Consider the following 18,650-nt stretch of genomic DNA (forward strand, 5'->3'; position numbering starts at 1 on the left):
TATATTTAAGCAGAATTATTTAGCTAGATCCTGTTTAGTGATCCCTTCAGAAATAATACCTGCTTATACCAGTTTTCTAGGTAGGGGGCATATTACTGCAAACTCTGCAAAAAATGTGGGTGTGGTGTATATTTTCAGGCATCAGCCTTCCTATAAGTGGGGCTCTGGGTATACACATTCATATGGGTATATCCATATGTGTGTGTGTGTACCTTTTCAGGACTGTGGATGTAACCACGTGTATGTACAGATAATATTTTCAGACAAGAAGTATTTTCAGGTAAGAATGAACATTGAGAAAGGAGTACTATTTTAACTTAAACAGAATTCATTGAATATTAGAAAGCAGGAGGCCTATAAAATGATCAGTGTTTATTATTAGCAGAACACTTTTACTTGCGAAATGATATGGCTATTATTTATGCTATTGAAAACTGGTATTTTTAATGAGAATCCATTTCTCTCAATAAAAGGGCAATGTAAATTTCCTACCTTCTGCACACGAGGAGAATATGAATTTAATGCCTCCCATGGCTTCCTTTCCTCCCCTGTACAGAGCAGGGCAGGGCAGAGACCTCATGTAGTTGGGTTCAGGGGCTTTTGTGACCTCAGGTCCTATTCTTTTGGTTGTGTCCATACTTGGGGATGAGAGACAGAAAGGAAGACAGAAAAGGATAAAAAAGAAGAAAAATGAAAGCAGATGAGGAGGACACACAGAAATATAGCAAAGATAGTTACATTGAAAAGATGTGGCAAAAGGCTACCGACATAGTCTTAAATGGCTCTGGTCTCCTGGCTTCTCATTTGCCTCTCTAGACCAATCTGTGGTCAGAAGAATATTGGTTCTGTCACTGCTTCGTTTTATGACCTTGGATAGGCATTTGACATCCTCCGGCCTCATTTTAAAAGTGAGAATGGCATCATGTATATTGTATTTTTGTGAACATTAAATGAGATCGTGCTTATGAAACTTCCAGCAGAGTCGCTGGGACATCATAAGCACAAAATAAATGGTAATTAGTATGGTGATCTCAGTCCCACATCATCTGGCCACAAAGAAATGGTTTTATCCAGATACTACTCCTTCAACCATCAGTATCTAATGTGTATGGAAACATTTGTGAAGTGCAATGGTAAGAAACATGGATTGACATAAAAATGAAATTAAAAAAAATATACGCAGATATAAAATCTAAGCCCCGATTTTTATTTCTATATTTCATTGATATCAAACATATACTAAATTGCTCTAGAAATGACTGTGCACTTTCAATTTCTGAATTGATCTTATCATGAACTAGTAACAGTGCAAATGGGCATTGGTCCATGGACCACACCTGGAGTACTGCTGCTCTGAAGAGCAGGTCTACTTGTTGCAGGAAGCAACACCCAATGGAGGAGACCAAAGATGCTCAGACAACTTAATAGAGGAAAGAGAATTTATTAGTTACTGGTGGAGCACGTGTGGATAGTAGCTCCAAAGCACGAGCTCCCTGAAGTTAGATTTCTTACATCTTATATACCTTTTACAGTGTCCATGCAAGGGACACAGGATTCCTTTGTCTGAGGTCTTACATACACCTTATGACTCAAGTTAGGAAAGGTGGAGGGGTTTCTGGACCACTGATCCCAGCTATTTTACAGATTCTCTTTTTCTTGTGAGTGTTGCAAGAGTCTCCAGGAGACAAGTTAGAGATCTATAGAATGGAGTTCATCTGTAGCTGGCTGAGTCAGTTATTCCTGCAGGCTCCTTCTCCTGCATTCTTCGGGCTTCTCGCCTCTCATACTGATGGCTCTGAGTTTATGAGGGTAGACTTTGATGAGGGAAGGCCCTTCAAAGCTCTTAGAAGTCTATGCTGCATTGAGAGTTATGGCCAAGCCGGCAGCTCCCTCCCTAATGCATTCATTTGCACACATGTCCCAGAACATTCCAAATTCTAGAAAGTCTTCTCTGAAGGAAATCCTCAATGAAAAGCCCAATGGAAAAACAGTTCCTTCTGAAGGTGGTAGAATTATTCAAAAATCTGTAAGGTGAGCAGTCAGAATTGAGAAGGTAGTCAACTAGTCTTTAAATGTTTATCAAAAGATGTACAATCATCCTCTCAGAATGTCACCAGTATTCCTGCCTTTCTGGTATTGATTTATATTATCTTTGACCCAAACATCTGTTCTGAGTTACTATCCCAAAGGGATAAAATAGTGAGAGTCATTCACTCCCAGTGCTTTGGAGTTGAAGAGAACCAGCTACTTTGGGATTCAGATTCAACGTGCATGTATATTTCAGATTTAGCATGCCAGGCACCATGATCAGTGCCTTTGCTCCTGTGAACCCATTGACACAACATCTCAGTGAGGTTACTGTTTTAATCACGGTCATGCATTAGGTAATTAAGCCTCAGAAAGGTTAAATGACTTGCCCGTGGGCTGTGATTCAAAGCTCTGCAGACGGACGGAGTTACTGTACTACAAACTTTGTTATCTTCCCTGACATTCTGATACTTTAGCTGTATACTTATTGTTACTGAGTCATCATTGGAAAGTATGTAGCCTACAGTAGTCCTAAGCACTAATGTCCACCACATTCCAGCTTTTCTGAGATCTTTGCTTGTATATCACCTGCTTTTGTAACATTTTCTCTAACAGACATTGACATTTCCGGTGAGGTAATAATTACATTTTTTAAATTACATTTTAATGAAGAACTTTGATTAACTGTAAAACAAGCTAAAGAAGTTGGTGATTTATTAAAATATCCTCAGTTTAAGAAAGGTTTCTAAATAAAAGATGATCACCATCAACTTACTTGAGAGGACAGAAGGACAAGGTCTCAACTGCAGCAGAAAATATTTAAGCTGCACATGGTAAAGAATTTCCTGCTGGGATGGTGCTTACAGCTATGGCGTGGCTTTGAAAGCTTATATAAAATGTCCAAGGAAAGGTGTTGAACTTGTTTTTAGATTGACTTGGTTGAGAATGAATTCTTGGCGGTAGAGGGATTGACCATACTACCAGTAGATACGGTCTACAGTGATCGCAATTCTAGATAACCTCCAGGGAAAAGAATACAGACTCCTGAAAGTTCTGTTACCTTGATTCATTCATCCAACACACACCAGGCACTTTTCTGAGCACCAAGGCTGTAATGGTGAATGTGACCCTTTCCTTGTAAAGCTTATATTCTTGTGAAAAGTAAAAAAAGAAACAAGTAGTTGAACAAGGTAATCTTTCAGCAACAATAATATTAATAAAATAGAACAGGTTATTATAGTAGAGTGGGACAGGTAGTGGAGATGATTAATTTTGATGTTGTGATCAGGAAGGTCCCCTGAAGTCAGGGAGATAGAGCGTGGTTCGACTCATGTAGGGTCTTGTAGCCTCCAGAGAGGAGCTTGGATCTTACCCATGGGGTGCCAAGGGAGTGTCTTAAGTGGGGAAGCGATACGATTTATTTTGTGTCCTTGTTTTTCTTCTGTGAGGGAACTAGGAAGGTTGGGACAAAGCTGGAAACAAAAAATGACTTAGGGAAGCTATTAGGGGCTCCCATAGGTAGGAAGCATCCAGGTAGGAGACTGCAGGAGCCTGGACTCTGGTGATGCCGGTAGAGTTGGAGAGCAGATGGCTAGGATTGCTATGGGTTGGATTGGAGTTGCAGTGGTAAAGAGGAAGACCTGAAATGGACTCCTAGCTTGGGTGGTGTCCTGACTGAGACAGGCGAGTCCAGAGGAAGAGAGCAGTGTGGGGGAGAAGTTCTGTGTTGGCCATGTTATGTCGGAGGTGGCTGACACCCAAGTAGACAGTCGCCGTAAATGGGTTTGGAGCTTTACAATGAATTGGGCTGGAGATATAAATTTGGTGGCTTTTAGCACAGACATGGTGTTGAGTCCATGGGCCTGTTTAGGTGACCAACAGGGAGAATGTGCTCCTGGGCCCTGGAGCAGGCCAGTGTTGAGAGAAGCAAAGGAGATTGAGAAGAAGCAAAGCAGAGAGGCCAAAGGGGAGATGCCTCTCCCGGAAGGATAAGCTAGAATCAAGTGATCCTCACCTGCCCCCGCGCCTGGTGACATCCACCCATCTTAGGACTGAGAACCAGGACAGATGTCGTGCTCACTCCACGGCACCTGTTCTCTCTTGTTCCAAAATCCAAAACTGCTCTGTGTCCTGCGTGTGCTGCAGCTCGTTCAATTAGTCAACACTTGTTGAGCAGCCAGGCTGTGCTGGGACTGTGGTGCAACCCTGAGCAAGGACAAATCAACCCAGTCCTGCCCTCAGAGCTCTCAGTAGAACAGGGTCACCAGCAGGTGGACAGTTACAAAAAAACGTGACCATGAGCAGCTGAGGCACCGCTGCTTCTAGTAGGGACCTGCATCGTCTGGGACAAGTGGAGTTGCTGTGCTACGCCTAGATTTTTCTGTCTGAAAAATGGAAATTAGTTTGAGGGCTTTCTACTATACCCTGAGGACATGAGTGAAGGGTGTGTGAATGAAAACACCCCTGGATGACCCACTATGGAGGCATTTAACAGGGTCATGAGTGGAAAGGCCCAGATAAGCCCTTCTGTGCAGTGAGCTCACATGGGGGGCCTTAACTCACACTCGGGCTCCACGCTTTCTCCCTTCCCTTCAGGACCCGCTCCCGTGAGCTTCTCTCTGTCTCACTGCTCCCTCCTCACTACCCACCATTCTCATCTGTCAGCTCCGGGCCTTTGGTTCGGCTTGTCCACCCGGAAGCAGAAGCAAGTGCTGGTTTTCACACAGAAGAATCTTTTGATACTGAACCAGGGAAATTTCACCTTCCTGAGAGGCAGCCTTTCATGTTTAAATTGTCTGGGGATATCGAACAAAGGATTCTGGGAAATTCAAAGCTTTTTCCTAAGGCAGAGTGCCCACACAGGGTGGAGTGGACCATAAACTCCCAGCCACCCGCTCAAACACAGCCGCACCCACTCCCCAGGCGCTGTCTGCTGCCGCTTCTCGGAGGAGTGCTGCGAGAGTCTCCGGAAAGAACGAAAGAATGAGGCCGATCTCCTTGTTCGAGCTGCCTCTTCCACGCTGTAATTAGAGTGCGGTGGGAGGTGGAGATGCGGAAAAAGAAGGATACCTAATGCTCTTACTTCCCGTGGCTCATTCTTCCTGCACCGTGGGGCTTTGGCCCGCTGAACTATTGTGACTGAAATATACACTGTTATGCATGAAGAGCGAGAAGGTGACATGTGTGCACCCGAGTCTGTGCCCTGGTAGCATCTTTGTGCTACATATAGCGAGGTGGCACCGGCTGACGGATCATGAAACAGCAGGGAGATCCGAGTTCTGTTTTTGGGGGGGATTTTTTTTTTTTTTTTTTTTCTGAAGCTGGAAACGGGGAGGCAGTCAGACAGACTCCCGCATGTGCCCGACCGGGATCCACTCGGCATGCCCACCAGGGGGCGATGCTCTGCCCATCCGGGGCGTCGCTCTGTCACGACCAGAGCCACTCTGGCGCCTGGGGCAGAGGCCAAGGAGCCATCCCCAGCACCCAGGCCATCTTTTGCTCCAATGGAGCCTCGGCTGCGGGAGGGGAAGAGAGAGACAGAGAGGAAGGAGAGGGGGAGGGGTGAAGAAGCAGATGGGCGCCTCTCCTGTGTACCCTGGCCGGGAATCGAACCCGGGACTTCCGCACGCCAGGCTGACGCTCTACCACTGAGCCAACCGGCCAGGGCCCCGAGTTCTGTTTTGTACCTCTGTGTCTTTCCACAGTCACATGGATTCTTTTGGCCTTGACTTGTTTAAGTCGGCGAAATGGGGATAAAAGCGCAGTCCTGGTTCCCTTCTCAGTCAGTTGTGTGGACAAGCATGGGAGAACTCAACGCTTGATTGTGTTCCTAGTGCAGGTTCCTCTTTGCTTATCCCTGCTGATGGAAGGAAATAGTAAAGTAGTTGGAATGAAAGAGGCAGCCTTTAGGAATATGAGAGGACTTTTTTTTTTTTTTTGGCTCTAAATTTTATGTGCAGCAAGAGCAACGCCAATTTCTTCATTATATGTTGCTGAAAATCGGTTCACATCTCTCTAGCACCTGCTGGCAGGGGAAAGAAGGGATAGGTGCTGGAGATTCTAGGGTGGCTCTGTTTGTGGCGGTAATCACGTATCTCATGTCAACCATATAGTAGGCACTCAGTAAAGTCTGTTTTGGAAGCAGAAGAAATATATTTGTATGAAGGCCGTGATCATAGGTTCTGTGTATTAGGATACATTCTCAGGAGTGTAATAGGCACTTGGAACACCTACTCTGTATGAGATACTATTGTTTGCACTTGTCATCTGTTGTTTGATGCAATCCTCACAACACTTTGAGACAGTCTGGTGTCTACTCCTATTTTACAAATGTGGAAACTGAGACTCAGAGGTTAGGAACTTGCCCCCGGTCACACCCTAACAGAGCCAGGATTCAAACCCACTTCGGTCCAGTGTCAGAGCTTGTCATCACATATGCTCTAACAGTCTGGATTATACCAGTTGCAAGGTGAAAAAGCAAAACAGGAAACCTATTCCAGCTTCTGTCATTATCCCCTTTTTGTTAATTGCCAGGCCTTCCCTTGTACCTATTCGACCAAATAAATAAACAAAGTCTCAATGTCAGGAAGAAGGAAAGATAAAAAAGACCATGCGTTCCCTGAGATCCTAAAAGAATCTGCTTCTTTTGAGTTCTTATGACTGAAATGTCTTGAGGATGAACAATGGCACTGGCCTTCGAACCCAGAGATCAAAGTGATGTTCCAGGTCGGCCACCACACTGCAACCTGGGACCAGCACACCCCGTGACTTCTCTGTGCCTCGGTTTCCTTGCATGTAAAAGGTGAGGTTTGGAGAGGTGACCTGCCAGGTCCTCCCCACCAGTTACTCTGGCCTGGGGGACCCATAGCCTTTTCTTTTGTTGGTCTGGGTATAAGGTAGAGGATGGGGTGGGATCCAGCACTCCCTGCAAGGTCAGTTGTTTGCCTTCACTGCTTGGGGGGTGGACCCCACTCATCTGTAAGGAAGAGGGACATAGGATAGCACAGTGTCTGAATACTGCATTCTTCACCTCCTGGATGGCATTTAGAGGCCTGGGTACTTTCCTGACTGACAGCCTAAGTCTCCTTAAATCCTTTCCGGAACAAGCCAAGGAATGGGGTGTAAATAACTGTAATACTGCTGAAGTGTGTGACCTTTAGCAAGGTGTTTACCTTCTTTGGGCTGTGTTTGTTCCTCTGAAAAATGGAAGAAAATGTTCCCCAGGCTTATAAGAACTCGGCAAAGCTGTTTCACTCCTCATCCTCCTGCCTGGTTCCCAGTGAGACTGAAATTAAACCTCTGCCAGCACACCACTGCCTATCTGGTTTCCCCTTCCCTCAATTTCTCCGTTCCTTCTAGAACATATAGGGTTGAAGAGGTTTTTCTTGGTATCTAACCCGAATTCCTCATTCCTGAGGCAGGCGTCTAATAGGTGGCAAGACTGCCTTGGGCTCAGTGAAGCACTTTGGAAATGTGCACTCAGAAGAGTAATAGAGACATGACCATGTGGCCATTTGTGTTCTTGGCAAAGTCTGTCTACATATGTGCTTCCATGTGCCAGTGTGAGCATGTGTGTATTTACGCCAATGTGTGTGTGATGAAGTGTACAAGTGTGTACAGGAGTGTGAGTAAACAGATCTTTGAGTCACACGGGCAGCCCATCCTGGCGGCTTCGTCTTCCTCTCTTAGTTGCCATGACAGCAGCAAGAGCCTCCGCAGCAGTAAACAGAGCTCCCCCTGTCTGTCGAATCAGGAGGAGGGGGTCTAGAGATCCAGGCACACTGGAGCCAAATAGTCCTCCGACATAGTGTTTCTTGTCAAAGCATACCTACCAGAGCTTCCTCCTCACTAGGTCCATGTAGGTCCTGTCCAGGTGCCCTGTGACTGTGGTGACTTTGCATGCACAAGAATTTCAGGTTGGATGGACTAAGGCTTTGGTAGACATCACTTCTACTTCCCAAAAGTTAGTCACCTCATGATAACTTCTAGGTCTGTGACTGAACAAAGCCCCTTTCATCACCCTGTGGACTAAAACTAGTCACTTTAACTTATCAACATACAGATTAGCCTATTTATGAATTGGCTGTGGCAGGGGTTCTTTTATAGGTTTCTAAGTTCTATAAATTCCAATGAATTTTCATCTTAACCTAAATATGATTTGACAGATAATTCCACCCCACCCCCAAAACACAGCCCCAGTCACACATGATAAAAGTTTTGGGTGGTATACCTTGTTTTTGACTATCTATATAATTTATAGGTAATTCATCGAATTATGAAAAATAATAGAATTGGCTGTGCATCAGTAGTTGATTTTTACAAATTATGCCTTTCATGTAAACTGCTGGGAAACAAACGTGGTCACAAATGTAAACTCATTCACTAGGATTAAAGAAGAAAATTGTACTTAACCATGCAGTACAAGGAGATCAGTCTCTTCCTAAGTTCCCATAATTGAAATTTAAAATGTAAAAACCCGAACCTCGCATACCTATGTGACAAGCAGAATAGAGGCTCATTCATGCTCGGCTTCAGCTCACCTTCCCCGTCTCTGTGTAAGAGCAGTGTCAGGAGGGGAACGGCAGGGCGTGCTCCCAGCAGGGTGTGGGGCTGAGGGGGCAGCCAGAAACGATGAATAACAGAATTGGGGAAGAATTATCTAGAATGCAGCACAATTTGTATTCTCCGCCTCCACCCCCCCACCCCCCGTATTTATTGAGCGATAATCAACATAGAGCATTGTATGGGTTTAAGGTACACGACATGCTGATTTGATATCTGGATATATTGTGAAATGATTATCACAGTAGATTTGGTTAACATCCATCACTTAATATAGTTAGAAATGTTTTTTTTTTCTTGTGACAAGAACTCTTTAAGATCTACTCTCTTAGCAAATATCAATTATTTAATACAGTGTTATCAACTACAGCTACCCTGTTACGCATTAGATTCTCAGACCTTATTCATCTTACAACTGGAAATGTGTACCTTTTGACCATCTTCTCCCATTCCCCTCCACCGCCACCCCCTCTGGCAACCACAAGTCTGTTCTCTGTTTCTGAGTTCAGCTTTTTTAGATTCCATATATAAATACGATCATACAGTACTTGTCTTTCTCTGACTTACTTCATAATGTCTTCAGGGTTCATCAATGTTGTCACAAATGGCAGGATTCCCTTTATCATGGCTGAATAGTTGTGTGTGTGTGTGATTGTCTCTGTGTCTTGGCTATTATAAATAATGCTGCAGTGCACATAGGGATGCATGTATGTTTTTGAATTAGTGTTTTTGTTTGCTTCAGATATATACAAGAGGTGGGATTGTTGGTTCATATGGTAGTTCTAGTTTTAATTTTTTAAGGAACTCCATACTATTTTCCAATGTGGCTATACCAATTTATATTCCCACCAGTCGTGCACAAGGGTTCCCTTTTCTCTGTATCCTTGCCAACATTTGTTATCTCTCTCTCTTTTTTTAAGCTAACGAGAGGGAGAGAGGGACAGACAGACAGGAAGGGAGAGAGATGAGAAGCATGAACTCATAGTTGCAGCACTTTAGTTCATTGATTGCTTTCGTATATGAGCCTTGACAGGGGGGTTCTATCTGAGCCAGTGACCCCTTGCTCAAGCCAGCGACCTTGGACTTCAAGCCAGCAACCTTTGGGCTGAAGCCAGCGACCATGCTGTCATGTCTGTGATCCCACGCTCAAGCTGGCAACCTTGGGGCTTCAAATCTGGGTCCTCAGTATCCCAGGTCAACGCTCTGTCCATTGCATCACTGCCTGGTCAGGCTTTACCTCTTTTTTTTTCTTCTAACAGCCATTCTAACAGAAATGAGATGATATCTCTTTGTGGTTTTCAGTTGCATTTCTCAGATAGTTAGTGATGTTTAGCACATTTCCATGTACCTGTTGGCCATCATATGTCTTCTTTGGAAAAAATGTCAATTCAGTTCCTCTGCCCATTTCTAATCAGTTATTCTATTTTGCTATTGAGTTGTATGAGTTCTTTATATACATATTTTAGATCTCTTAGATATCTGATTTGCCAATATTCCATTTGTTATGTTGCCTTTAATTGGATTTTTAGCACTACACAATGTCTTACAAGAATCCAGTCAAGACTCCCAAAGCAAATCAGGTTAATTCTTGCCTCTGGTGATGAGCAGAGGGATTTTGTGTCCTTCGAATGTCAGCAGTGACTGATGAGGAAACTGAGGCTGGGGCGTTCCTGTCTAGGTTATTCACAGTGGATGCCACATGGGTACGTAGCCTTGAGAACAGAGCTGGTAGCACATAGGGATTCACTTTTGTTGCCCTTGTTTGGGATTCTGGAGTCTCAGTGCATTCCGTCTTGAGCTCCTTGACATCCTGGGGGTAGAAATACTGATGGAGCCAGTGAAAAGGAGCTGATTACCCATCCTTTTACCTTCAGCCACAGGCCAGTGCCAAGAGGACTGAGGGGACACAATGCTCTTCTGTTGTCAGGCAGATTGTCTCCTTTTAAATTCCCTGTTGCTTAGTTAGAAGGAACTGGATAAAAAACTGAGATAGTCGATGGACCCTCTCTTTGAGGTACAATCAGTAGGAGGTTTGGCAGTGGTCATCTGGATGACTTAAGTATAGTAATGGTTGTGTGCTTTATCTTTGCAAAAGCATCATCGTCCTCTGGGAAGAGGAGAGAGTACTCAGGTCCTTTGGGAGGAGGGAGGAGCAAGTGGGAGGAACATGCTTCCCTTCCCTGGGTCTGGCCACGCACATACTCACGAGAGTGGTTGACTCTAAGGTTAGACTAGTCAGCTACTTTTGACAAGTAATGGGACAGAATCCTGCTTGTCCCTGTTTTCTCTAGAATACAGTATGCCTATAAATAAATGATAACTGTGGTATAGACACAAAAACCAAGCAGTACATCACTTGACTATGCTATGAATTTTATACGAGGTCTTTATTAAGCCAACACATAGCAGTGGATTTTTATACTGCTTCTCTGGTAGAACAATAGTCCTTTTAAAGAAAACACAAACACTCTTGTTTTTACATCCTTATTTTCCACATCCGTGGGCTGAAACCAAATCCCTTTTATAGCTCTTAAAGGTTGATGTCTAGATGGCACAGAAAACAGCCGAGGCATTGTGGAAACAGCACTTACCCTGGAATTGAAGGACATTACTTTGAATTCCAGCTAATTGAGTGATCTTAGACAAGAACCTTTCTGAATCTCCCAGGGTTTTTGCAACTATAAGTGAGCTAATTCACATGACAGTGGTTTGTAAATTAGAAATTTCATGAATGTGTTCTGTGAAGATTAATTGTGCTCACTGTGTTATATTTTCATAACCTATGGCATCTGCTCTAATACTCAGCCTTGGGATTAATCTTCATAGGTCCTTGTTGGAATGTGGGACAGTGTAGGCTCCGCTTGGCCTTGTGGAGCCTGCAGACTACTCGGGAGCTGAGCCGTAGGCACACACGGTGATGACAGCGAGGGAAGGAGGGGGCAGTGTCGTGAAAGACTGGTGCCAGACTTTCTGCTTTAGGTTCCCAATGACAAAACAGAAAGGGCCGCCTGATAAACAGAAGGAAAACCTCTTGCCGCCCCGCACAGTTCTTCCTCCACTGAGGCGCATTAGCTGTGAGGAACTGTCCCCACTGGGAACCATTCTTTGCTTATGTCCTTTAGCCAAGAAGCTTCTTAAAAAGCCCAGGCCAGCTTTGTCAGGCTCTGGGCTTGCGAGCCCAGCGAAGATGCCAGGTGGGAGGGTGGGAGGAAACAGGGCCTGTGATGACAGAGGAGAGCAGGGATGCCAGCTGGTGACATCCGGAGCCAGGAACCTTCCAAGTGCACAGGGAGGTGAGCCTGGGTTTGTTAACCTGTCCAGCAGAAATCAAACTACACTGTCATTGCGGGGGCTGGCGAGAGGTGACACACAGCATGCTTTATCGACTCATTCCACAAAGACTTGAGTGGAGCCAAAGAGAAACAGGGGTGGCAATGTCTGGAGTCACCTGGCAACGAGTGCATCCCCACACGTTCACCTGGCTCACTTCGGATCAGCGTGGAAAGGACATGCCTTCACTTAGGCCTTTGGGACCCAGAGCAGAGCTTTCGGTGTGCTCACCAAGTCAGCCTGGATATTTTTAATTTAAAAAAAATTTATTGAGGTCCTGGTTGGTGGCTCAGTGGTAGAGCGTTGGTCCAGTGTGTGGATATCCCAGATTTGATCCCTGGTCAGGGCACACAGGAGAAGCAACCATCTGCTTCTCCACCCTGCCCCCTCTCCTTTCTGTTTCTCTATCTCTCTCTCTTCTCCTCCCACAGCCATGGCTCAGTTGGAGCAAGTTGGCCCTGGGTGCTGAGGATGGCTCCATGGCCTCACCTCATGTGTTAAAATAGCTTGGTTGCTGAGCAACAGAGCAACCACCCCAGATGGGCAGAACATCGTCCCCTAATGGGCTTGCTGGGTGGATATCAGTCAGGTGCATGCGGGAGTCTGTCTCTCTGCCTCCCTGCTTCTCACTTAAGAAAAATATTAAAAAAAAATTTTTTAAATTTATTTAACATATACTGTGCCAGGTCTATTCTGGGAGGACATCAAGTTAAGACGCCCTGTTTTCACAAAAGGCTCACATAAAGGAGTCACCTGTACAGCTCTGCCCAGCAAAGATCTGGGGGCAGGAAGAGCTGTAAAGAAATGGAAGGGAGATGGGAGGCCAGAAGATCAAGGGTGTAGGGAGAGAAGAGAACTAAACAGAAGAGGTAACATTTCAACTTGGCCTTGAAGGAAGGTTTTAACAGACTCGGCCAGAAAAGCAGTGTGCACTAACCCTGGGAAGCCTGCCCTGGAATAGTGAGAAGCGTGCTGGGGTTGGAGCGTGACCCAGGTGGGCAGCCGGCGTGCACAGGGTGTGCAGGAGTGATGGAGGGTGAGGTTTGAATAGAAAGGTCCGGATCAGACTGTGAAGGACTCTGAAGGCCATGTTAGATGTGTGTACTTCATTTAGCAGCAGGTGGAGGAGGCGGTTGGAACAGAAAGAAGGTGGAATTTAGAAGATCCAAAGGTCATGGTTCTTCTTTGTGGCTGTGTCCTTGGATACTTGCCCCACAAAGGGCCACTTAAACTCTTCCTTAGATTCAGTTTTCTGAGCTGGAAAATGTTGGTGATCTCACCCTTGATGCTCAAGGATTGTTATGTTCCTCTGGTCACAGCCTGTTTTATCAAGGTCTTGCTTAAAATCTCCTTAGATTCCTCCAGAGCATAATCGAAAACTTAAGACACATACATACAAAACAATGAAGAAAACAACATACAAATACACTAGGGCACGAGTAGCTTGGGCTCTTAGAGCAGAAAGATCTGGGCCCCAATCTGGCTTTGTTTCTTAAACTTAACACATTGTTTAACTTTTCAACTGAGGGTGAAAATAACTTTTCTACCTTCTTCTTAGAAGGGTTGTAAAGATGAAATGAGGAAAATAATCAGAGGGGCTTGAAAATCAGAAAGCGTCCCACAAATGTTACATGTTGTCTGCTCATAAAATTTAGGGGATCAAGGAACGTGCAGATACTCCAGTACTTTCAGCCTTTTGTATAGTCCATTTTTACCGATGAAATAAAAGTTGGTTTTGCATCTCATTTGCATAATCAAACAACTTTCTCTGACTTGTCATTTGCTTTTCTGTTCTTGTTTAATAATAATAAAAAAAGAAATGCTTTTTTTTATTGCTTCATATTCATTTTGAAATATCCCCTAATTTTTGTGAGCAGTATATTATTTTAGGTTTGGAAGTGACCAGATCCAATGCATGTTTTAGGAAGAGAACTCTAATAACTGTGAGATGGAGGAAAGGAAGGGAAGAAAGGCAGGTGGCTGAAGGACCAGGTCGGTGCTACCGTAATGGTCCAGGCAGGAGAGGATGGAGTCCTGGCCCAGGGCAGTGAGGATAAAGAGGGAGGTGGGTCTAGTGTCCCTCTAAAGACAGAGCCAGCAGGGGATTGGCACGACTGGGCGAAGAAGACAAGGAGCCAAAGGTAAGAACATTGGTAGGTGCTGACACCATGAACGAAGCCAGCCCCCTGTCCCTTTCTGATGGCTGAAATTCATTAATGAAGGTGGGGAAAGGAGGTCCCCCCAGCCTTGAATTGTTAACCTTGTCACTCACTGTCCCTGGCACTCTTCGTTGTGACTCTTGTATTTCCCACCCCGCACAGCACCCTTAGTAGAGCCCACTGAACTCGAAGCCGAGTCCAGGAGAATTTCTCCCTCCACTGTGACCATTGTAAGTTGTCTGTGCCAAAGACTCAGTATTGATCATGGTGGGAGGGACCAGATGAGGTCCCTTCCATTCCCCAGCATAGGGCCTGGAGCATGTCCCTCAACCCCGGGCTCGTTGCTTGCTCCCTGGACATGCGGGGTAGCTGGCAGAACCCGTAGTGGGTGCTGGACTCACTCATCTTCGGGGAGTACCTCTTTGTTGATGGGAAGCCCCTTGACAGCTTCCAGGACAGTGGGAGGGTGCCTGAGCCATGGCTGGGAAGTGCTACTCTAGCAAGGGCCGTTCTTGCCTGGAAGGGTGTTTGGTGATGGGAAGGGCATTGGTAGAGGCGGTTCCTGGAGGAGCCTCTGAGCAAACAAACATTTCTTGAATCCTATTTGCTTACCCAGTGAATTAAATAATGCTCCTCTCTCCCAGGACACCTCATTCCTCTTCTCTCTCTGTTTCCCATGGGGCTTTAGTCTTCAGTATCTGTGCCCCAGGGTGGCTCTGGTCCCTGTGCCTGTCAGTGGACTCTGCCTTCTCCCTGACTCCCACCTTGGCTTTCCCTCTGTCTCATCATCTCTCAGAGGAAGTGCAGCGTTCTGGTTCGAGTTCAGGTCCCAGCAGTTTCCTCTCTTCTCTCAGCCTTGTTTCCTTACCTGTTGATCGAGAATTTTAAGAGTGCTGACTTCAAAGGGTGGTTATGAGTATGAAATGAGTTAATGGGTATGAAAAATTGTATATAGGACTGATGTATATAATAAGTAGCCAATATACATTAATCATTATTGTAATTAAAAGCATAAAGAGTAGCCGTGCCCCTCGAAGTGTTAAAGGCCTCCTTCATGACTGGGGGCATGGAACATGTTAGCATTCTGAGACCTAGTTTGTTGCGGGACTGAGAAAACATCTTTCCAGAATGAGCAAGCAGAGGGGGTTAGTGCTGATAGGAGTGAAACGGACCTGGGAAGCTTCCTCATGGGGCCGAACCAGGTGAGTTTCTGAGCAACCCTGCACGGAGGTCACAGGTGCCGCCTGGGACCAAGAACAGGGGAGATGGGGTGCCCAGGGGTGCCTGCTCAGACCGTCTCTCTCCTCCTTGCTTCACCTTTTCTCTTAGTTATGGCACTGCCCGCTCCCGGTGACTCGTGTCCTCCTTGTCCACAGGGAATTTGCCAAAGAGAGAGAGAGAGTGGAGAACCGGAGGGCTTTCATGAAGCTGCGTCGCCAGCAGCAGATCGAGCGGGAGCTGAACGGGTACCGCGCCTGGATAGACAAAGCGGGTGAGGCTGGCAGGTGGGGGCCCGGGGCCGGGCACTCCCAGTACCTCCATGCAAAGGGGCAGCCTAGGCCAGAGCAGAGAGAAGCTCTAGATGCCTCGTTCGTTTTGGGGCTCCCTACGGGTCCCACTTGCCTTTACCTGGTGTCTAACGGTGCCTTCACAAGATGGGCATGTTAGCAAGCTGAACTGAGTAAAAGGTAATATAACCCAGTCCTGGAGCTGAGTTTGGGCTGGTGACATTTTGTGCTCTTACAGTGACTGATAATAAAACCGTTCACGTCCCAAGAAGCTGTTGATCGCAGGCTTCCTTTGGGCCAGGTCCCAGGCACGTGGGTACAGCAACGAGCCAGGGCTCAGCTCTTGTGAAGCTCATTCCCCTCTGGTTGAGGAAGGCAGCAATGAACAAAGAAGAGTAATTCAGAAGTCACTTGTAAGGAGGTGATAAGGCCATGAAAACGGACCCAGGTAGGGCCATGGGGTGCAGAGGAAGTCGCAGTTGCAAATAGAGGGGTCAGGATAAACCTGTTTGGGGGTCACTTGAAGGAGATGAGGGGACGAGCCACGGAAAGACCTGAGCGAGGAGTCTCCAATGCCCACGTTGTAATGTGGGAGCAGCCAGGAGCGCCCCAGGGTCGGGAAGGGGGCGGGCAAGGAGAGATGGCCAGGAGACAGGACGAGGGCAGTTGCCGGGGGAGCGGGCGGCACATCGGGCGTGGCCAGCATTGGAAGGGTGTGCGAGGCAAGAACCCCCGGAGGGCGGTGAGCAGAGGAGGGACGTGCTCTGATTTAAGATTCCGAAGGAGCGCGTGGCGGCTGCGCTGAGAACAGGCACTAGGAGGGCAAGGCCAGAAGCAGGAGACCAGTCGAGCGGCCATCACCGTGAGCCGGGGAACAGATGACGGGAGCACCGGCTCTGCCCGTCCCTGGCCTGTCGCCAGTTCCTCCCTCTGTGGCACCACATCAGGAACGGTTCTTGCGCGGCCCTGAGCGTAGGTCCAAACCCATCATGATTTTATTAACCCACAGAGCCGCCAGCTGCAGGTTGGACTGTGGCTCAGCTGTGTATGAGGGACATCGGTCAGCCCGTCTCGGCAGGAGAAGGGCTGCATCTGCTTGCCTTACTAATTTAAAGGTCGGATTGCCTTGCTCTTATTTATCTCCATTTTCTTACTGAGCAAGGAGTACATTTTTTAAAGTAAAAAAAAAAAAAAAAATGACACGACCATCAGCACCTTTTTCTCTGTTCCTGGTAGGAAGCGAAGCACAAATACGAGGTCCCTCGGGGAAAATTTGGACTCTGATTTGAGCCTTATCCTCCTGGAAGAGCTGTGGAATGACGCCATGACCCTCATTCTGCCCAACAGCACACACAGCTCTCTCTCTCAGCGCCGGAGTCAACTTTTGATTATCCATCCGGGGTGAGAGAGAGAGCGTGGGGCTGAAAATACTATTTCAAAGCCAGACAATAATCACACCCCACTAGCCGCATTTTTTTTTTTTTTTTTTTTTTCCGCCTCTGGAAGCCTGAGCCACACGTGTCAACTGCACTTTTCTCTGGCCCTTTCTCCTCTGAGGCTCTTGTGTGGGGGTGAACATGACTATCCCTTCCCTCTTCCCAGAAATGGCAGCTCAGCCTTACTGAGCAGATCTGCTGACCGGCCAGGCAGGCAGCTTGAAGTCCTAACTGTCCCTGGCTTTCTGGACAGAGGAGCCATCTGACAGAGCACCCTGGGGAGAGGGCCAGCAGCAGCACCGGGGAAGGACCCTCGGGCCCTTCCCACAGGCGCGCTCAGGGTCAGGCGGCCGGGACGCTGCTCTCAGTGGCTCTGCTTTTCAGATCCACGCAGGAGGCAAGGCTGCACTTTCTTCCAGTTGGCAAAGCCGGCTCTCTCCTCCTTCTAAGAAAAAAAGACGCACTGTGACGTCAACTTGTGCTTCCTGGCCCTTCCCATTACAAATGGAGCACGAGTGAATCAGAGACATATGGGTTACATTTCCCTGGAAAGACACTCTCAAGTTTGAAAGCAAACTTGGCAAAAGGCTTTGGGGGAGGGAGTGGTTTTAGCACATCCAGAGTCCTCCAGAGCTCCCCAGAGATACTGAGTCACCCCACACACCTCTCTCGGCTTTGGGGTACTCAGATCGGCCCATCCCGAAGCCCAAGCACTGTACACAGCCAACAAGACTCTGGCTAAGGTCATTCAGGTTGCTATGAGGTAGTTTGACAAGTACCTATTTTAAAAGGATGCCCTCAAACTGGACTATCCAATGATTTTTAAACCCTCTTTGACTTCAAGAAGGAGCATCTTGCCAGTGACACTTAACCTATTAACTTGGAGTTTTGCCGGAGGTTATACTTGAAAAGGAAAGCTAAACATTAGGACTTGGTATAATGGCCATCCTTCCTGAAACCCTCTGAGCCTCAAAATGCCCCCCCTGCCTGGGAAATACGTTCATTAAATACTCTCAATTTTATATGCAGGTGAGTTGTAATGACTTGATCCACTTCTGCTTGCCCTTGTACTTGTTACAAGTGTTTAAATTAAGCCATCCTGTAAAGGGCCTGCTGCGGGGTTTCTCCAGCAGCGGGAATCCTTGGCAGTGATTGCTTAGGTCCCTAACCTGGTCTGTTATGGGCCAGGTGAGGGTGGGGACCAACCCTCAGTCCCACATCCCTCCAAATACTCTTGAGTCCCACCAGACATTGGCTGTTTGGTTGGCAAGTCTGGAGGGATACTAGTGAGGCTTCTTCCAGTAGGTCTTAGAAAATAATGTCCCGCTGAGGATGGCGCCTCTGGGGACTGCGTGGTTCTTTTCCAAACACCAGCAGCCATCCATCTCATTCCAACACCAGCCAGACCTGCCATTCTTCAATGCCCATGTGGTCCCCAACGACTCCATTCAGTTCTGACACTAAGTACCACCTGGATTAGCACGTTCTGCGCAGGTTAAAGACTCGATCCCGCACGCCTCCCCCACTTCAGCGGTCAGCCCCAAGCAGCGTCCTCCATGACCTGCATTTCTGCCCCACTGACTATAAAGTCAGAGGGTTCCAGCATTGATAATTTGCTAGAACAACTT

At 46.8% G+C, this 18,650-nt stretch overlaps 1 protein-coding gene across 2 annotated transcripts in view; it reads left to right on the forward strand.

The window, feature by feature from the left end:
• The window catches only part of CACNA1E (calcium voltage-gated channel subunit alpha1 E), a 359,312-nt gene that overhangs the window by 259,931 nt on the left and 80,731 nt on the right, over window positions 1-18,650 (forward strand). For both annotated transcript variants that reach the window (XM_066361678.1, XM_066361677.1), the window contains one exon: window positions 15,455-15,570. In XM_066361678.1, coding sequence (XP_066217775.1) covers window positions 15,455-15,570 — 116 coding nt within the window. The remainder of the gene's footprint in view (window positions 1-15,454; window positions 15,571-18,650) is intronic.

Source organism: Saccopteryx leptura, chromosome 2, assembly GCF_036850995.1.
Source record: "Saccopteryx leptura isolate mSacLep1 chromosome 2, mSacLep1_pri_phased_curated, whole genome shotgun sequence".
Classification (NCBI taxonomy): domain Eukaryota; kingdom Metazoa; phylum Chordata; class Mammalia; order Chiroptera; family Emballonuridae; genus Saccopteryx; species Saccopteryx leptura.